This window comes from Megascapheus bottae, chromosome 9 (genome assembly GCF_031878675.1).
Source record: "Megascapheus bottae isolate mThoBot1 chromosome 9, mThoBot2.hap1, whole genome shotgun sequence".
In the NCBI taxonomy this organism is placed as follows: domain Eukaryota; kingdom Metazoa; phylum Chordata; class Mammalia; order Rodentia; family Geomyidae; genus Megascapheus; species Megascapheus bottae.
Window position 1 is genome coordinate 55,395,801 of NC_143517.1, and position 18,868 is coordinate 55,414,668.

The 18,868-nt window shown below is 39.3% G+C and overlaps 1 protein-coding gene across 1 annotated transcript in view; it reads left to right on the plus strand.

Moving 5' to 3' along the window:
• The window catches only part of Tbc1d31 (TBC1 domain family member 31), a 58,710-nt gene that overhangs the window by 8,642 nt on the left and 31,200 nt on the right, over positions 1-18,868 (plus strand). Inside the window, exons 3-7 of the mRNA XM_090339337.1 lie at positions 1,028-1,143; positions 3,786-3,964; positions 12,115-12,266; positions 13,890-14,049; positions 15,503-15,703. Of these exons, the coding sequence (XP_090195463.1) occupies positions 1,028-1,143; positions 3,786-3,964; positions 12,115-12,266; positions 13,890-14,049; positions 15,503-15,703 (808 nt within the window). The remainder of the gene's footprint in view (positions 1-1,027; positions 1,144-3,785; positions 3,965-12,114; positions 12,267-13,889; positions 14,050-15,502; positions 15,704-18,868) is intronic.

Here is an 18,868-nt window from a genome sequence, read left to right on the forward strand (position 1 = left end):
TAGCACTCTGCCACTTGAGGCACAGTACCACTTCCCGCTTTTTCTGAGTATGTGGTACTGAGGAATCGAACCCAGGGCTTCATGCATGCTAGGCGAGCACTCTTACCACTAGGCTATGCTCCTGGCCCTCTTTTCACTTTTTGAGTGTGGCTCTAGAAAATTTAAAATTATATACATGGCGTATATTGTATTCCTTTTGAACAGTATGGCTCTTAAGTGTTTACCAGGGCCTTCAACGTGTTTAAATTGAGGTGTCATACTTTTTACCCTCAAGCTTTGTATAAGCTCAAAGTTTAGTTTGGTTGCCTTTTAAAAATTAAACTCTAGGGGCCAGGAGTTTGGCCTAGTGGTAGAGTGTTTGCCTAACATGCCTGAAGACCCAGGTTTGATTCCTTGGTACCACATACATAGAAAAGCTGGAAGTGTTGCTGTGGCTCAAGTGGTAGAGCTCTAGCCTGAGGAAAGCCCAAGGACAGTGCTCAGGCCCTGAGTTCAAGCCCAGGACTGGCAAAAAAAAAAAAAAAAAAAAGAAAGAAAGAAAATTAAACTCGATGTTGCATATTTTTCTACTAAGTGTATATTATTTAATCACATCATTTCATTAGATTCCTACTCTTGCCTTCATTTCACATGTGAGAAATTTCCCGGCTTCTCTCTTTACTCTTATTTAATGCTTGAATTCTGAACTTCTGCTAGTCTTTTCATTATGAACCCATATCTAACTCTTAGCTTAGTGATCTCCCTTTGTTCCTTGTCTTTCCATCTATCCATTGTTGTTGCTGCCAAAGCCATCGTCCTAAAACATATGCTTAATTGTAATCCATACATCCTAAAAGTTTACCTTTGGCATCTAATTTGTAGAAGTAAATCCTTCCTTATTATGGCTCATACCATCTTTTATCATCTATTTTTGGTCTATCAGAATGGAAGGTTCTTTTTAGGGCACTTATTTTCTTTTTTTGTGATCAGTATAAAATTTAAGATCTTTAGTAGAATTTCCAGTACTAATACAGTGATCTCTTAATAGGTTTAATCTTGTTCAGCGAACAGCACAAGCTTGCACAGCACTGGCCTTTAATCTTCGTCGAAAGTCTGAATTCCTTGTGGCATTAGCTGATTATTCTATTAAATGTTTTGATACAGGTAAATGTTCTCTTTTTTTGTGTTTTGAGTTCTTTTTTTCTTTGACAGTACTGGTGTATAGGGTTGTACCTACCACTTTTACCCTCCATCCCTCTTCTTAAGTGTTTTGAAGCAGAGTCACATAGAGACTGTAAGGACTGTACAAGATTGTACCATTTGAAGGATCGGTGGCCACATGGCTGCCTTCAGGTGAGATAGAGCCAGAGGCTTGTGGCTCTGAGGGTCATCCTCACTTCAGATTGTCTGTTGACCATGTTAGAGTTCTCTACTACCTTTAGGTTTGGTGATTCACCAGAGCGCTCACATCTGAGGGAAGCATTACAAAGGTGATGAGTAAAATAGCAGAAGGAGATACATCAAAAGCCAGACATAAGAGATATAAAGGGTAGACTCGGGAAGCTTTCTTTGTCTTCTCTGCCAAATCCTGTTTCCTCATATCATCCATTGAATTCTTACTCTTATGCTTTCCTCCATCCCATACTGCATTGACTTCTGTTGACATCAGAAAACCAGAAAAGGTAATATCACTTCATTTCACAGAACAAGGACTTTTTTTGCCCAGTCTTAGAGCTTGAACTCAAGGTCTGGGCACTGTTCCTGAGCTTCTGTTGCTCAAGGCCAGCACTTTACCACTGGAGCCACAGTGCCACTTCTGGCTCTTTCTATTTATGTGGTACTGAGGAATGGAACTCAGGACTTCATGCATACTAGGCAAGCACTCTCTAAGCCACATTCCCAGCCAGAGCAAGGACTTTTAAAAATTATAATACTAGATTAAAAAGTAGTATTATAAATTTAGCCTTGTGAAAAATTGCTACATCATCTTTATTTTTCTCATTTCACTGAAAGGCTAGTGTTCTACCACTTGAGCTGCAGCTTTACTTCTAGCTTTTTGATGGTCAGTTGAAGATAAAAGTCTCACAGCTGCCTTTGAACTGCAATTCTCATATCTGAGCCTCCTGGTAGCTAGGATAATAGACATGAATCACCTGCCCTTAGCCTTAATTCTAACTTCTTGGGGGAAGAATTCTGATCATAAAAGTGAAATATGCTATAGGAAACTTGGAAATATGAAAAAATGTGAATATTAAAAAGTTACCTGTAATATTACTACCTAATGGAAGTTATTATGAATACCTTCTAATTGTTATTAAGTAATTATTGTACAACGGGGTTGTAATTGCTTGAGTCAGGTGAAGACTACAGTACTTGTTGGATAATGTCACTGTTTCCTTTGTTATCTCTCATTTTTCCCCCCTTGGTGTTTTCTCTGCTTACATATATACATAATACCTCAAATTTTTTTTTTTTTTTTTTTTTTTTTTTTTTTTTTTTGCCAGTCCTGGGCTTGGGCTCAGAGCTGAGCACTGTCCTTGGACTTTCTCAAGTCTAGAGCTCTACCACTTGAGCATCAGCACCACTTCCAGCTTTTTTCTATGTATATGGTACCGAGGAATCAAACCCAGGTCTTCGTGCATGCTAGGCAAGCACTATACCACTACGCCAAACTCCCGGCCCAAAACAAATTTTTTTGCCATTTTTGAGATAGGGGCTAGCCCAGACTGGCATTGAACTCATTGTACTACAGCCTCAGCCTTCTAAGTACTAGGATTAGATGTTGTTCCTCTATGTCCAGCTCAGAATCAATTTCTAAAATCAAATTTATTGTCCTTTTATAAACTCTGCTATATCTGTTTCTCCTTGCGCATTGCTTGCATGAATTACTAGCATCACCATCGATTTATAGAAATAAACTAGATCAGTAGGTTGTTTTTTTGGTTTTGTTTGTTTGTTTTTTTGGTGGGTCATGGGGCTTGAACTCTGGTCCCTGAGCTCTTCAGCTCAAGGCTCCTGCCCTACCCCTGCCTGGGCCTGGGCATTGTCTCTGAGTTCTTCAGCTCAAGGCTACTCCCCACCCCAGGGCCTGGGTGCTCTCCCTGAGCTCTCAGCTCAGGGACACTTGAGTCACAGCCCCACTTCCCTGGGCTGGCTTTGAATAGTGATCTCAGCCTCCTGAGTAGCTAGGATTACAGGCAGAAGGCGCCATGCCTGGCTTGGAATCTTTACTAAGCCAAGTTTTTTGATATTTATTTCTCTTTAATGGCTTTTGAATGTGTTTCTTCATTAACATTTTTAGTTTAAACTTTTATCTCCTGCCTGGATTATTACAGCAACATGAAAATTAGTTTCCTTGTCTAATCTCTTTCCTTCTTCTAGTATTTCTACTATACCATGTATCCTCAGTGTTTTTAAAAAATAAAACATTGGGGACCAAGACCTGAGAAAGGGTATCAATGTTTGTGAAGTAATGCACCTTCTATCTGGTGAATATAATGTAACCCTTCTATTAATTACAATAAAAAGTAAATGAATAAAAAATAAAAGATAAACCAAATATACTATTCTACATAAAACTACTACCCATAACACCCAAACCCCCAGTGTCATATTTGAGTATATATTTAAACCTTCGTAGGGTTTAATACTTCTGTGGTACTATTACTAACACATCACTTTATCACTTACACATGCACTTTATAGCTAGCCACAGGCTTCCATAAGTTTATGAATAGTGTTGATGCATAGCATTATTCAGAGATGAATGGTATTTCACTTATTCGACAATTGTACTTTTACCACAGTCACCAAGGAGCTGGTTAGCTGGATGAGAGGACATGAATCATCGGTATTTTCAATCTCTGTGCATGCCTCAGGGAGATATGCCATAACTACTTCTTCTGATACAGCACAACTGTGGGACTTGGATACCTTTCAGAGGAAAAGAAAGCTGAATATTCGACAGTCTGTGGGTATTCAGAAGGTCAGTCATGGGGGACATCGTGGCTTATTTTGCATTTTAGGCTAATTTCTTGGTCAGCAGGATTTTGGTAGAATGGTAATGTGTATGTTACCTAACATAGGCCTTGTAATTCAAGAACAGCCAAAGCAAAGTGGCTGATTTGATTAAATATGTTGCCTGTAACAATTGTTTATAAATTATTCAGCATTTTATTTTCCTTTTAATGTTATAGCTAATAAACTTTAGCTCTCATAACATGATTTTTTTTTCCTTTTGCTTAACTTCTCCCCTCAATTTTGTTAAAAGTAACTTCAGACATGTTGTGGCTATGTAAAAACTTAACAGTGAACACGTGTATATTCAATGTGTAGAGTCTACCATTGGGTTGTTACTATACAGTTCTTTACTGTACTTTACATGTTAGTCCTGTATTATGTGCATTTATGCTTTTCTTTTTTTCTTTCTCTGTTCACTGCTTGTTTTTTTTTTTTGCCAGTCCTGGGCTTGGGCTCAGGGCCTGAGCACTGTCCCCGGATTTTCTCAAGGCTAGGGCTCTACCACTTGAGCCACAGCACCACTTCTGACTTTTTGCTACGTATGTGGTACCGAGGAATCAAATCCGGGTCTTCATTCATGCTAGGCAAGCATTCTACCACTAGGCCAAACCCCCGGCCCACTGCTTGTTTTAGAGTGAATCGTAAGCCAGGCATGGTGGCTCACGCCTGTAATCCTAGCTACTCAGGAGGCTGAGATCTGTGAGCCCAGGCCCTTAAGTCTGTACGAGTCTTGTCTCCAATTAACTGCCAGAAAACCAGATGTGGCACTGTGGCTCAAGGGGTAGGGCAGTAACCTTGAGCTAAAGAGCTCAGGAACAATCCCCAGGCCCAGAGTTCAGGTCCTACAACTGACAAAAAACAGTGAATCATAAACAAAGCTCTGTTTGAGTGTAGCTTAGCATTTGTTATTGTGAGATTTATAAATAAAAAAGTCCTTAGTATATGTATATATAGACACTACTTAAGTATCTACTTATTTATATGTAATTTACATAAGCATATAATTGCATACCAACACACAAGTATTCTTAAAATGATCTTTAAGTGTCATGTATTCATGTTAAGTTTGTTAAATTTGACAGATGCCTCACTTGTGTAACCTGGCAGATCGTATCATTACTGTCACTCCAAAAACTCCTCCTTGGATAAGAACTATTCTGATGTTTTCTACGATAGATTTTTCCTGTTCTAAAATTTCATATAATTTTTTGGATTATTTAGTACTAGTTTATATAAGACTGTTTTGAGATTTGTCTATGTTGTATGTATTAGAAAGGTTGGGCTTGGAGTTTGGCCTAGTGGTAGAGTGCTTGCCTACTATGCACAAAGACCAGGTTCGATTCCTTGGTACCATATACATAGAAAAAAACTGGAAGTGGTGCTGTGGCTCAAATGGTAGAGTTCTAGCCTTGAGAAAGCCCAAGGACAGTGCTCAGGCCCTGAGGTCAAGCCCCAGGACTGGCAAAAAAAAAAAAAAAAATAATAATAATAATAATTTAAAATTAAAGATAACATTTAAAAGCAAGGTTATACATCTTATTTTATTTTATTTATTTATTTTTTTGGTTGTGGGGCTTGAACTTTGGGCCTGGGCACTGTCCCTGAGCTCTTCAGCTCAAGGCTACTGCCCTACCTCTTGAGCCACAGCAGCACTTTCAGTTTTTTGGTAATTAATTGGAGATAAGAATTTCATGGACTTTGGTGCTGGGCTGGCTTTGAACTGTGATTCCCCAAATCTCACCCTTCTGAATAGCTAGGATTATAGGTGTGAGCCACCAGTGCCCAGCTATACCTTTTGTCATAGATTAATATTATATGTATGTCTGTGTGTATATATATGTATATACACACACACACACACACACACACACATATACACACAGACACACATATACCCTTTGTAAAATATCCATTTTTTTACTTTTTTTTCCTATTAACTAAATACTGCTTTCAGAAGTATCTAGAGCCGAGAGTTTGGCCAAGTGGTAGAGTGCTTGCCTAGGATACACGAAGATCTGGGTTCGATTCCTTGGTCCCACATTCATAGAAAAAGCTGGAAGTGGTGCTATGACTCAAGTGGTAGAGCTCTAGCCTTGAGAAAACCAAATGACAGTGCTTAGGCCCTAAGTTCAAGCCCCAGGACTGACCAAAAAAAAAAAAGTATCTTGGTCTCCCTTATGATTAATTACTTTGCTTTAAGTTATACTATACACTCACTGTTGCTTTTGATTCCTTGTTTATTAATATGAACAGTTAGTAATATATGTCAGCCAAAAATTTATTTTATTGTCTCTCTGGAAATCCCAGAATTCTTTAGTGTGCCTTTAGTAATTAAAAAGAAGATAAATGTTGTAGCTAGCTTATTCATTAGGGTTTAGACCAAATGTCTCATAAGGACTTTTTTTTTTTTTTTTTGCTTTAGCACTTAAATTGAATTTAAATTTGTTTCAAAGAGAAGACTGTTGGGAGTTGAATCCACCATGGAAGTAGTTATGAAACAATGAGCTAGGAACCATCTATTCTTTTTACAATGGAATTAAAATTTGTGACTAGGTAGTCACAAATGCTGGCCTTGCTTGGTCATTTAGACATTTTAGCATTTTAGTTTAAAAAGATACATGATTCTAAATATTAGCAGTGTAAGAATAAAATTAAATATATTGTTCTAAAATAATAAAACACCATAGTCTAATTACTAGATTTTTTTTGTTATTGTTGTTGGTCATGGGCTTGGACTGGGCCTGAGTGCTGCTGTCCCTGAGCTCTTCAGCTCAAGGCTACTGCCCTACCTCTTGAGCCATAGCCCCACTTTTAGTTTTCTAGTTGTTAACTGGAAATAAAAGTCTCATGGGGCTGGTAGCATGGCCTGGTAGTAGAGCTGCTCACCTAGCATGCACAAAGCCCTGGGTTCAAGTCCCCAGAAGCACATACACAGAAAAATCCAGAAGTAATCTTATGGTCCTTAGTGCCCTGGCTAGCTTTGAACCATCATCCTCAGTTCTCAGCCTCCTGAGTAGCCTGGCTTACTAGAAAAATTTTAAGGGAGCAGATAGTAGTTTGTTTTGGCTTTGTAGGCCAAGAGCAGAATTATATAACCATCTAGTTATTATTTTTTAGCATTTTAGTTCCTGAGCTAGCAAAATTTGGAGAAAAGCCACATGGTTATCACTTTCTGGCTTACCATATTGAAAATCAAAAACAAATATAACCTAATCTTCAAGTGAAACTTAATTCTTATTAAATTTTATCAGCTTTTTTTTTCTTTTTACCTACTGTGGGTTAAAATTCTTGGCCTTATACATTCTAGGGAAGCACTTTCTCAGTTGAGTCACACCTTGAGCCCTTTTTGCTTTTCTTGGTGTTTGATTTGAGTTTCATTGTTTTGCCTGAGCTAATCTCTTAGCTAGGAAGATAGACATACAACACCATGCCCACATTTCTTTTTTTTTTTTTTTTTTTGCCAGTCCTGGGCTTGAGCTCAGGGCCTGAGCACTGTCCTTGGACTTTCTCAAGGCTAGAGCTCTACCACTTGAGCCTCAGCACCACTTCCGGCTTTTTTCTGTGTAGTGGTACCGAGAAATCGAACCCGGGTCTTCATGCATGGTAGGCAAACACTTTAACCACTAGGCCAAACTCCCGGCCCCACCATGCCCACATTTCTTTTTTAATTGATTAAAATGGGCTGTGAACTTTTGCCTGTGCTAGCCTCAAACCAACCTTTTCCCAATCTCAGTCTCCTGAATAGCTAGAATGGGCATAAACCATCACACAGTTTAATTTTTTTGTCCAGTTAGCCTGGACTATGTTCCTCCTAGCGATATTCCCACATAGAAGGGATAGCAGGCTTATGCATTATACCCAGCTTTTTATTAGTTGAGATAGGATTTATCAAATAATTTGCTATATTGACTTTGAATGACAGTCCTCTGCCTCCTGCTCTCCTCCTCCCTAGTAACTAAGATTACATCTAGTCACTGCAGCAGCTAGTATTTTTTTTTTTTTTTTGCCAGTCTTGGGGCTTGTCCTTGGACACTTTTTGCTGACGGCTTAACACTCTGCCACTTGAGCCCTAATACCACTTCCCACTTTTTCTGAGTATGTGGTAGGGAGGGCTTCCTGCATGCTAGGTAAGCACTTTACCACTAGACTATGCTCCCAGACCAGCAGCTAGTATTTTATGTAGTTTTGAGTTTAAATTATCCTAAAGGATACATACTATTTTCTTCCTTTTATAAGAGGGGAAATCAGAGTTCAGAAACAATGAATGACAATGAGTCACATAGCTTATAAAATAGTTTTACTTTGGATCCAATCTCTTTTACTACAGAACAGTTTCATCACAGCATTCCATCTCTCAGTAAATCAGTTGCATACCTCTTCAAACGAGTACTTAATTCTTCTGTTGGTGCACATTGGAAGGATATTCAGTTCTTCAGTTAGGGTTTGGGAATTGATTCTGGAATTTGTATTTACTGTGGTTCAACATATATGAAAAGGGGCTCTCAGTGTGAATGAACTCACGTCATTCTCTGCATGCAATGGACTCCCTGACTTTGTGCTATGTTGTACGTTTGGCCTTCCTGTCCTAGTATTACTATCTTGAACTCTAAATTTTTTTTTACGTTTTCCTTGATGATAGTTGCTATTTTTTACTTTTCAGTATTATATAACCAGTATTAACTGTGATAGCCTTGTAAGCTTCTGAACAGCTAGAATTCTTTAAATTTTGATCAGCGTTCACCCACCTCTCAACGTAGTTGGAAAGAACTTATTTGGAAATGGTTGTTCTAAAAGCTTGGTTCTCCATGTGGCTACATTAGGAAGTAGTGGAACCTTTAAAGAAGTAGGGCCTTGGGGCCTGTGGCTCACATCTCTAATCATAGCTAGTCAGGAGGCTGAGATCTGAAGATGGCAATTCAAAGCTAATCTGAGCCCAGAAGGCCTTTAGACTTGTATCTCAATTTAGCCATCAGAAAACTGGAAATGGCCTAAAGCTGGAGAGCTCAGGGACAGCGCCCAGGCCCTGAGTTCAAGCCCCATGAACAACTACAACAAAGAAGTAGGGCCTATTGAAAGGACATTGAGGGATCCACCCTTGAAAAAGGTTATTGTAGACCTCAGGGACCCTATGAGAAGGGAGAAGAGACTGTAAAGAGATGGCAGGAGCTTTGCTTCTGAATCTCTGTAGCTTCCTGTCTCATCATGTGATACTTCTCACTCTCACACACTGCCATCATGATGCCATGTTAAATGTAACCAGAGACCCTCACTACCACTTAGCAGACACAAACACTGCCCTATTTTTTTTTTTTTTCTTTTTGTCGGTCGTGGACTCTGGGCCTGGGCCCTGTCTCTGAGCTCTTCAGCTCAAGGCTGCTGCCCTACCCGTGGCCTGGGTGTTGTCCCTGTGCTCTTCAGCTCAAGGCTACTGCCCTACCCCTTGAGCCACAGCCCCACTCCCAGTTTTCTGGTATAATTAGAGATAAGAGTCTCCCTGTCTGTAGTGCCCAAGGCTGGCTTTGAACCACAATCCTCAGATCTCAGCCTTCTGAGTAGGATTACAGGCGTGAGCCACCGCCCAGAACAAACACATCTCTGTAGACCTCTACAACTCTGAGCAAAATAAACCTTTTACAGACCACTTAGTCTCAAGTATTTCGCTGTAGCAACAGAAAATGGACTAAAACTTAAGGCTTTCATGTTCTATAAAGGTAAAGTGTAGTCCTATCCATGTATTCAATCCTCTGGGAGTATATTTTGTTAATGCTTTTGAAGTTTTTCCTAAGTTTTTTTATGTTGTCAGGAGGTGACACTATCTAAATAATAATGACAGGTTTCATTAGGAACAATTTTATAATCATTAAAACTAGCAATTAAAATCACAAATCTAGTAATGAATAATCATGCAAGCAATAATCTATCATAACCATTCTCCAAAAATAGCAGTTGATGCTCATTAACTTTTTAAGCTTTTGCTTTCCCAGTAGGAATATACTTTATTACTCTTCTAGAAAAAAAAGATTGCTAAGTATAATAAGAATTTGCTTAAATCAATTTCTGACATCAGTTTTGCTAGGGTCTTAATGCAGTCATTATAGATTATAATGTATTTATTGCCTATTCCTTTCATAAGACCTTTTCATTAAAAACATCCTAACACACAGAATCTGTTAGTAAAAAAATCTACCAAAGATTTTCCTTGGCAAAGCAAGCCAAACACCAAAGTATGGCTCTGGACTCAGCTGAGGAAATATTAGTATTATCCTACTATATATTATACATTAATTTTTCAATAGTAAGAGAAAAGATAATTAGAGCTAGGCACCAGTGACTCATGCCTGTAATACAATCTATGCAGGAGACTAAGATCTGAGGATCATCAAAATTAGCCAGGCAAGAAAGTCACTGAGATTTCGTATTTATTTATTTATTTATTTATTTATTTTTGTGGGGGTGATAAACAGAAGGGTTATAGTTACATTCACCAGGTAGTGGGTACATTATGTTTTTGAACATTGTTACCCCTTCCCATATTTTTCTCCCACTTTCCCTCCTCACACCTCCTCTCACTCATCTTGTTTTTCTCTCTTTTTTTTTTTTTTTTTTTTTTTTTGCCAGTCCTGGGCTTGAGCTCAGGGCTTGAGCACTGTCCTTGGACTTTCTCAAGGCTAGAGCTCTACCACTTGAGCCTCAGCACCATTTCTGGCTTTTTTCTATGTATGTGGTACCGAGGAATCGAACCCGGGTCTTCATGCATGCTAGGCAAACACTCTACCACTAGGCCAAACTCCCAGCCCTTGTTTTTCTCTTTCTACCTTCTCTTTTTCAAATAAAGGTATATATAATATACCAGGTGCCACATTCAGATACAGTAACAACATGAGATAAACCATAAGGGGAGAAGAAGAGAAAAGAAATAACGTCACATAGTACATTAAGAATAATCACACAAAACAAACACACACACACACACACACACACATACACACACACACAAAAAAAAAGAATAATCACAAAGATAAATCTCCGTATCCTGGAGTTCATTCTTATCTCCAATTAATTATTTAAAAAAAAAAAAAAAAAGAGCCAGAAGTAGAGCTGTAGCTCAGATGGTAGCCTCGAGCAAAAAAAGCTCAGTGACAGTACTCAGGCTCTGAGTTCAAGCCTCAGGACTGGCATCAAAAATAAAAAAGGAGGGGCTGGGAGTTTGGCCTAGTGGTTAAAGTGCTTGCCTTGCATGCACGAAGACCCGGGTTCAATTCCTTGGTACCATATACATACAAAAAGCTGGAAGTGGTGCTGAGGCTCAAGTGGTAGAGCGCTAGCCTTGAGAAAGTCCAAGGACAGTGCTCAGGCCCTGAGCTCAAGCCCAGGACTGGCAAAAAAATAAATAAATAAATAAATAAAAAAGGAAAAGGTAATTTTAAAAAAGACTGTAAGCAGGGCCAGGAGGCTGGCCTAGTGGTAGAGTGATTGCCTAGCATGTGCAGAGTCCCAGATTTGATTCCTCAGTACAACATACATAGAAAAAGCTGTGGCTCAAGTGCTAGAGCTCCACCCTTGAGAAAACCCAAGGACAGTACTCAGGCCTGAGTTCAAGCCCTAGGACTGACAAAAAAAAAAAAAAAGACCATAAGCTGAGAATGTGATTTAGTGGTAGAGTGCTTGCTTAGCATGCATGAAGCCCTGGGTTCCATTCCTCAGTACCAGATAAACAGAAAGAGCCAAAAGTGGCACTGTGGTAGAGTACTAGCCTTAAGCAAAAGAAACATAGGGACAGTGCTCAGGCCCTGAATTCAAGCTTCAAGACTAGCCAAAAAAAAAAAAAAAAGGTTGTATAATTTTATTTATTTATTTTTTTGCCAGTCCTGGGCTTGAGCTCAGGGCCTGAGCACTGTCTTTGGACTTTCTCAAGGCTAGAGCTCTACCACTTGAGCCTCAGCACCACTTCCGGCTTTTTTTCTATGTATGTGGTACCGAGGAATCGAACCCGGGTCTTCATGCATGGTAGGCAAGCACTTTAACCACTAGGCCAAACTCCCGGCCCCGGTTGTATAATTTTAATAGTTCTATCTGAACCTGATGTGAATAATAACCTTTTCTGTCTCTCTTTAGGTTTTCTTTCTACCTTTAAGTAACACCATCCTCAGCTGTTTTAAAGATAATTCCATCTTTGCTTGGGAATGTGATACTCTTTTTTGCAAATATCAATTACCAGCTCCCCCGGAAAGTTCTAGTATAGTATACAAAGTGTTTGCTGTAACCAGGTAATTATTAATTTTCTAAAACTATAATACATAACAAAATCTGTTTAACACCAACAACACCCAGCACCAGTAGCTCACATCTGTAATCCAAACTATTTAGGAGGCTGAGGACTAAAAGATTGGGGTCTGAAGATAGCCCGGTGGAAAAGTCCATGAAACTCCTTCTCATAGCTAAGCTTCTTGGTGTGCACCTGTCAGCATAGTTTTGTGGGAAGCTGAAAATTGTTCAAAATCAGCATGGTCAGAAAAGTGGTTGAGACTTTGGTTTCAGCAGAAGCAGCTTGGTGTAGTGAGCGTACCTCTGTTATCCCAGCCATGAAGGGAAACCCCAAACAGGCTGATGATGGTCCAGACGTGTGTCTTGTTAGAAGAGAGACCTGTCTCAGAAGTAACTATTGGGGGCTGGGATAGTAGCCTAGTTGATGCAGTGCTCACCTAGCATGTATGAAGCCCTGGGTTCAGTTCCCTGGTACCATATACACAGAAAAAGCCAGAAGTGGTGCCATGGCTCAAGTGGCAGAGCACTAGCCTTGAGCAAAAGATGTCCAAGGGCAGTCAGTGCCCAGGCCCTGAGTTCAAGCCCAGGACTGGCAAAATCAATCAATCAATCAATAAATAAATAAATATTGGCTCAAGTGGCAGAGCACTAGCCTTGAGCAAAAGGTGTCCAAGGGCAGTCAGTGCCCAGGCCCTGAGTTCAAGCCCAGGACTGGCAAAATAAATAAATAAATGAATGAATAACTATTGGCTGGGTGCCAATAGCTCACACCAGTAATCCTGGCTACTCAGGAGGCTGAAATCTGGGAACCATGGTTCAAAGCAAGCCATAAGACTCTTATCTCCAATTAACTACCAGAAAACCAAAAGTGATGCTGTGGCTCAAATGATAGGCCTGGACAGCGCCCAGGCCTAGAGTTCAAGTTCCACCACACCAAAAAAAAAATTATTATAAAAAAAAAGGGTGGAAGCTTGTCTCACTGATAGAATGCCTATCTAATAAGATAGGGAAAATAATTTTTTTTTTGTATTTGAGATGAAGTTATTTGTTTTGCCTTCTCTAAACTGAACATACCGTAAGAGCAAGACTGCTGGACTCATTGACTTGCTAATCTGATCCTGGCTCCTAGAGTGATAGCTGATTTTACTAGACTTTTCTTCCTATCCCTAGCCTCTCTTCCCCTCCTCTTGTCTTTTATTGAGAATCAGTAAGGATCAAACCCAGAGCCTAGAACATGCTAGGCAAGTGCATTATCACTCAGCTATCGTTTTTCATACAGCAATGTTTTTACTGCCTGTTCTTTATGGTTACAGAAAGTTAAATGATGAGTTACTTTGTTGTTATTTAATAAAGTATAAATGTTACTCAGAAATGGCCTCCAAATGGTTAATAATCTGATGCCTTAAAGGCAGTATGTAAAAAATACACACACCATAAACTTGAATTGTCTTGTACAATGGTTATTGGCTACATGTGACTATTTAATAAAAGTTGAAATCTGTTTCCTTAGTAGCCACTTTTCAAATACCCTGTTGGACCACTTGGATTAGGCTATGTTTACAATCACAGGAAGTTCTGCTGTAAATAATTCAGCTAGTCTGGCTTCCTCACCTTTTGTTGTATAGAGATGGGCGAATCCTGGCTGCTGGAGGCAAATCAAATCATCTGCATTTATGGTGCCTGGAAGCTACTCAGCTCTTCAGAATCATCCAGATGCCTACCAAAGTACGAGCCATTCGCCATCTGGAATTCCTCCCTGATAGTTTTGATGCTGGTTCTAATCAGGTTAGTAACAGAAATATAGGATGATGTACTCTTTTTTTGGTCAGTTCTGGGCTTGAACTCAAGACCTGGGCACTGCGCAAAACAAGGCTAACACTCTACCACTTGAGCCACAGCACCACTTCCAGCTTTTTCTGTGTATGTGGTACTGAGGAATCAAACCTAGTGCTTTATGCATGCTAGGCAAGCACTGTATTACTAGGCCACGTTCCTGGCCCAGAATGTTGTACTTTTTGAAAAAGATCACATCAATCTCAGAATTATATTACAACTTGACTATTTAACTTATACTATGGCTGACAAGACTCGGAAATTACAAGTTTAGAAAAGTTTCGAATTTAAAAACTTTCAAAATGTCACATTCTCTATATTAATTACAAATAGTTACTTTAATATTCTTATTTTAAATTACCTGTTATGATGTCATATTGAATATCAACAGAAAACTTCTTTTACAGCCATGTAGTATTTCTTGTTTTTAACTAGCCCTGTTATTGTGTACTTAACCTATTTTGAGTCCTTTTCTACTGTTAATTAGTCCTATACCAAATATCTTGTTGCAATGCCATTTTCCTATCCTATGTGTGTGATAAAGTCCTAGAGTTGAAAAAGTGACATAAAGGTTCTTTGAATGTGTAATTTGGAATAGAATATTGCCAAGTCACCTCCAGAAGGGTTTTATCCACTGAAAATGAGGAAAATTAGAGGGTTTGTTCCCTGCCAGCCAACCAACTCAAGAGCATGCTTTTTACATTGTCTCTTCCAAACCCCTTTGTGTGTAACAAGCACAACATGAGAATCTCATCAGTCAGATGATAGTAATGTTTATGAAGTCTTACTGGGAAAAGAACTTGTACCTAAGATATAAGTTTGCTTAAACTTTTGATTACATGTCTTCACATTTTCAAACTGTGTTGAAATAATGCCTTTTTTTTTTTTTAAAGACTAGTTTCCTACCCATTGTCCTTGGGATTCACAATCTCTCTCTACACTCCCCAAACATTAGTTATAATAGTGGAAGATGAGCAGTGTATGGGAGGCCCCAGCAGGAGTCACAGGGCGGTGTTTAGGCAGCAGAGGGAGAAAGACAAGCCTTCCACCCTCTTGTCCTGTCCTTTTAGCCAGCGCGAGGTAAGGCTAGGCTTCATCTAAGCTTAGATGACCTTTCTATAGTTCCCCTGCATATGTTCCTTACTGTTTGTGGTGACAGCTAAGCTTGCCTGGTCTGAAGAAGGCAAATCAAGCTAAGCCATAACTAGTGAGTTTTAGATATATAGGGACTAAATGAGAATAGAATGTCCTGCAGTTTTCCCCTCAAAGAATTATACGTATGTGCATATGTAGATGTGTGTGCATATATATATATATATATACATACATAGTATATGTGTGTATAGTTTCATTTTCAGATATTTAGCTTTCAAATGTTTTAAAAGCTCATTGTTTCTATTCTTAGGTTCTTGGAATACTAAGTCAAGATGGCATTATGAGATTTGTCAATATACAGACATGTAAGCTTCTTTTTGAAATTGGGAGCCTTGATGAAGGGATTAGTTCATCAGTAATTAGCCCACACGGACGGTACATTGCAGCTATTATGGAGAATGGAAGTCTAAACATATATTCAGTTCAAGCATTGACACAAGACATAAACAAGGTATGTTATCAAGTAAGCAGCAACTTTTTTTCTCACTGTTTTATTTTATTTTATTATCGGAATGATATATAGAGGGGCTACAGTTACATTCATCAGGTAGTGGGTACATTATATCTTAAACATTGATACCCCTTCCCATGTTTTTCTCCCACCTTCCTTTCCCCCCACCCCTCCCACTCATCTTGTTTTTCCTTTACCTTCCCTTTTTCAAATAAAAAAATAAATGGGGGTCGGGAGTTTGGCCTAGTGGTAGAGTACTTGCCTAGCATGCACAAAGACTCCGGTTCGATTCCTTGGTACAACATGCATAGAAAAAAGCTGGAAGTGGTGCTGTGGCTCAAGTGGCAGAGTTCTAGCCTTGAGAAAAAAGTCCAAGAGTCCTTGCCCCACAACTGGCAAAAAAATAAATAAGTAAATAAATGTTTATACAATATACCAAATGCTACATTCAGATACAGTGACAACATGGATAATCCCTAAGGGGAAGCAGACAGTAACTTTTTGGGGTTTTTTTTTTGGTCAGTCTTAGTTGATTGTGGGGTTTGAACTCTGGGCCTGGGCACTGTCTCTGAGCTCTTCAGCTCAAGGCTACCACCCTACCCCGGAGCCACAGCCACTTCTAGTTTCCTAGTGGTTAATTGGAGATAAGAGTCTCATGGACTTTAGTGCCTGGGCTGGCTTTGAACCGTGATCCCTAGATCTCAGCCTCCTGAATAGCATGAGCTACCACGCCCAGCTAAACAGTAACTTTTTTAGAAAACATTCTTTCATAAAGCTAATTTCATGCTTGGCTATAAATTTCAATGCAAAGTGACATGGCACAAGTGGTAGAATACATGAAGCCCTGGGTTCAACCCCTAGGATAACAAAAAAATAAACATCCACAGACATGTTCAAGTGTTACTCCTAAAACCTGCTAGACTTACAAGAAACAAATAGACTTACTGCCATCAACAAAAAATATAGAGCAGTAGATGACTTGAAAAGTATTTTATTGATCTGCCATGTGGACATGCCGTACATTATACAGGGGGTCTTATTTGACCTATAGGCTCAGGCATGTCTTAGGGCAGCAGTAAGCCTCGTGGTCACATACTGCACTTTCAGCTGCACCCTAAACAAGTTATTTACATGTTCATTAGAATTAAAAGGTTTAATTTAAGCAGTGCTGTCCATATGGTACAAAACTGATAAAATAGGCCAGGAATTTGGCCTAGTGGTAGAGTGCTTGCCTAGCATGCACGAAGACCTGGGTTCAATTCCTTGGTACCACATGCATAGAAAAAAGCCAGAAGTGGTGCTGTGGCTTAAGTGGTAGAGTTCTAACCTTGAAAAAGTCCAAGGCTCAAGGCCCAGGACTGGCCAAAAAAAAGAAAAAAGAAAAAACTGATAAAATAATTTTCAAGTTATCTGCTGCTTTGATTATATGAATCAGTAGTTACATTGGAACACAGCTATGCTTACTCATTGTAATATTGTTTTCTGCTTTCTCAGGCACATAATATCAACTAAATAAGTATGTGGATGTGGTTATATATATGCAGGTGTTTATATTCTCTAGCTGGAGATAATACTATGCCTTTTTATAGTGTATATGTAATATATAATTATATCTAGTTATGTTTTTATATGTTATACACTTAAGTTTTTTAGAAGTGAAATTATCTTTTTAAATTTTAGGCCAAGCAAGGCTCTGGTGGCTTACGTGTGTAATTATAACTAATTGGGAGTCTGAGATCTAAGGATTGTGCTTCAGAGCCAGCCTGGGCAGAAAAGAGCTTGGAGACAGCACTGAGGCTCTGAGTTCAGGCCCCATGACAAACAAATAAATTTTAGGACGTGTCCTTATGGCTGTTCCAGGGCGCATGCATATTAGCTATATATCCTCTATAACTCTTAACTCATTTGTGTTCCATTTAGGAGAATGGGTTTCAATAGTAGAGCACATAGTTCAAAGATTTTAAACACTGGCACTATTAAGGCACCCCATGTTTTATTCCATCCCATAGATAAATAATTGAATATAAAGTAGAAGTAGTCATTGTGCTTTAATGGTATCTAGAACTCAGCCTGGGTGGTCTTATCTGTTCACTTCCTTTGAATGAAAAAGATCTCTGATTTCAAAAGGAATATATATATATATATATATATACATATTTTTTTATTTTTTGCCAGTCCTAGGCTTGAGTTGAGGGCCTGAGCACTGTCCTTGGACTTTCTCAAGGCTAGAGCTCTACCACTTGAGCCTCAGCACCACATCCGGCTTTTTTCTATGTACGTGGTACCGAGGAATCGATCCCCGGTTTTCGTGCATGCTAGGCAAGCACTCAACCACTAGGCCAAACTCTCAGCTCCCAAAAGGAATATTTTTAATGATTTTTGCCTTAAGCAAATTAAGACTGTTGGGTTTTCCTTTTTGGGAGGCCTGCTAAAAATGAGGATTTAGATTTTTAAGTCCTACTGTCTAAACTGCATCTTTTTTTTCTTCCCCAGTCCCTGGGCTTGAACTCAGGGTCTCAGCACTCTACTTGGGCTTTCTTAAGGCTAGAGCTTTGCCACTTTACCACTTGAGTCAACAGCACCATTTCCAGTATGTGGTACTGAGGAATCAAACCCAGGGCTTTGTGCATGTTCAGTAAGCACTCTACCACTAGGCCAAACTCCCGGCCCAACAATGAAGAACTTTTAAAGAAATTCTCACTTAAGACTGTTAACTATAGCTTTTGTATCTAGCAGAAACCAGCCTTGATTTCTTAGTCAGCAAGATTACATTCTTAGCAGTTCACTTGTACTTTTTTGCCTGAAGAATAATTATATATAATAAGGCAGGTTGTTAAAGCAAATCTTAGAAATCAAATTATTAACAGATCTGCCTGGCGCAGGTGGCTCACACCTGTAATCCTAGCAACTCAAGAGGCTGAGATCTTAGGATTTCGATTCAAAGCCAGCCCTGGCACTAAAGTCCTTGAGACTCTTATCTCCAGTTAACTATCAAAAAACAGGAAGTGGTGCTGTGGTTCAAGTGGTAGAGCAGTAGTAGCCTTGAGCCAAAGAGCTCAGGTACAGTACCCAGGCCCAGAGTTCAAGCCCCATGACAGACCAAAAAAAAAAAAAAAGACACACACACACACACACACACACACACACACACACACACACACACGT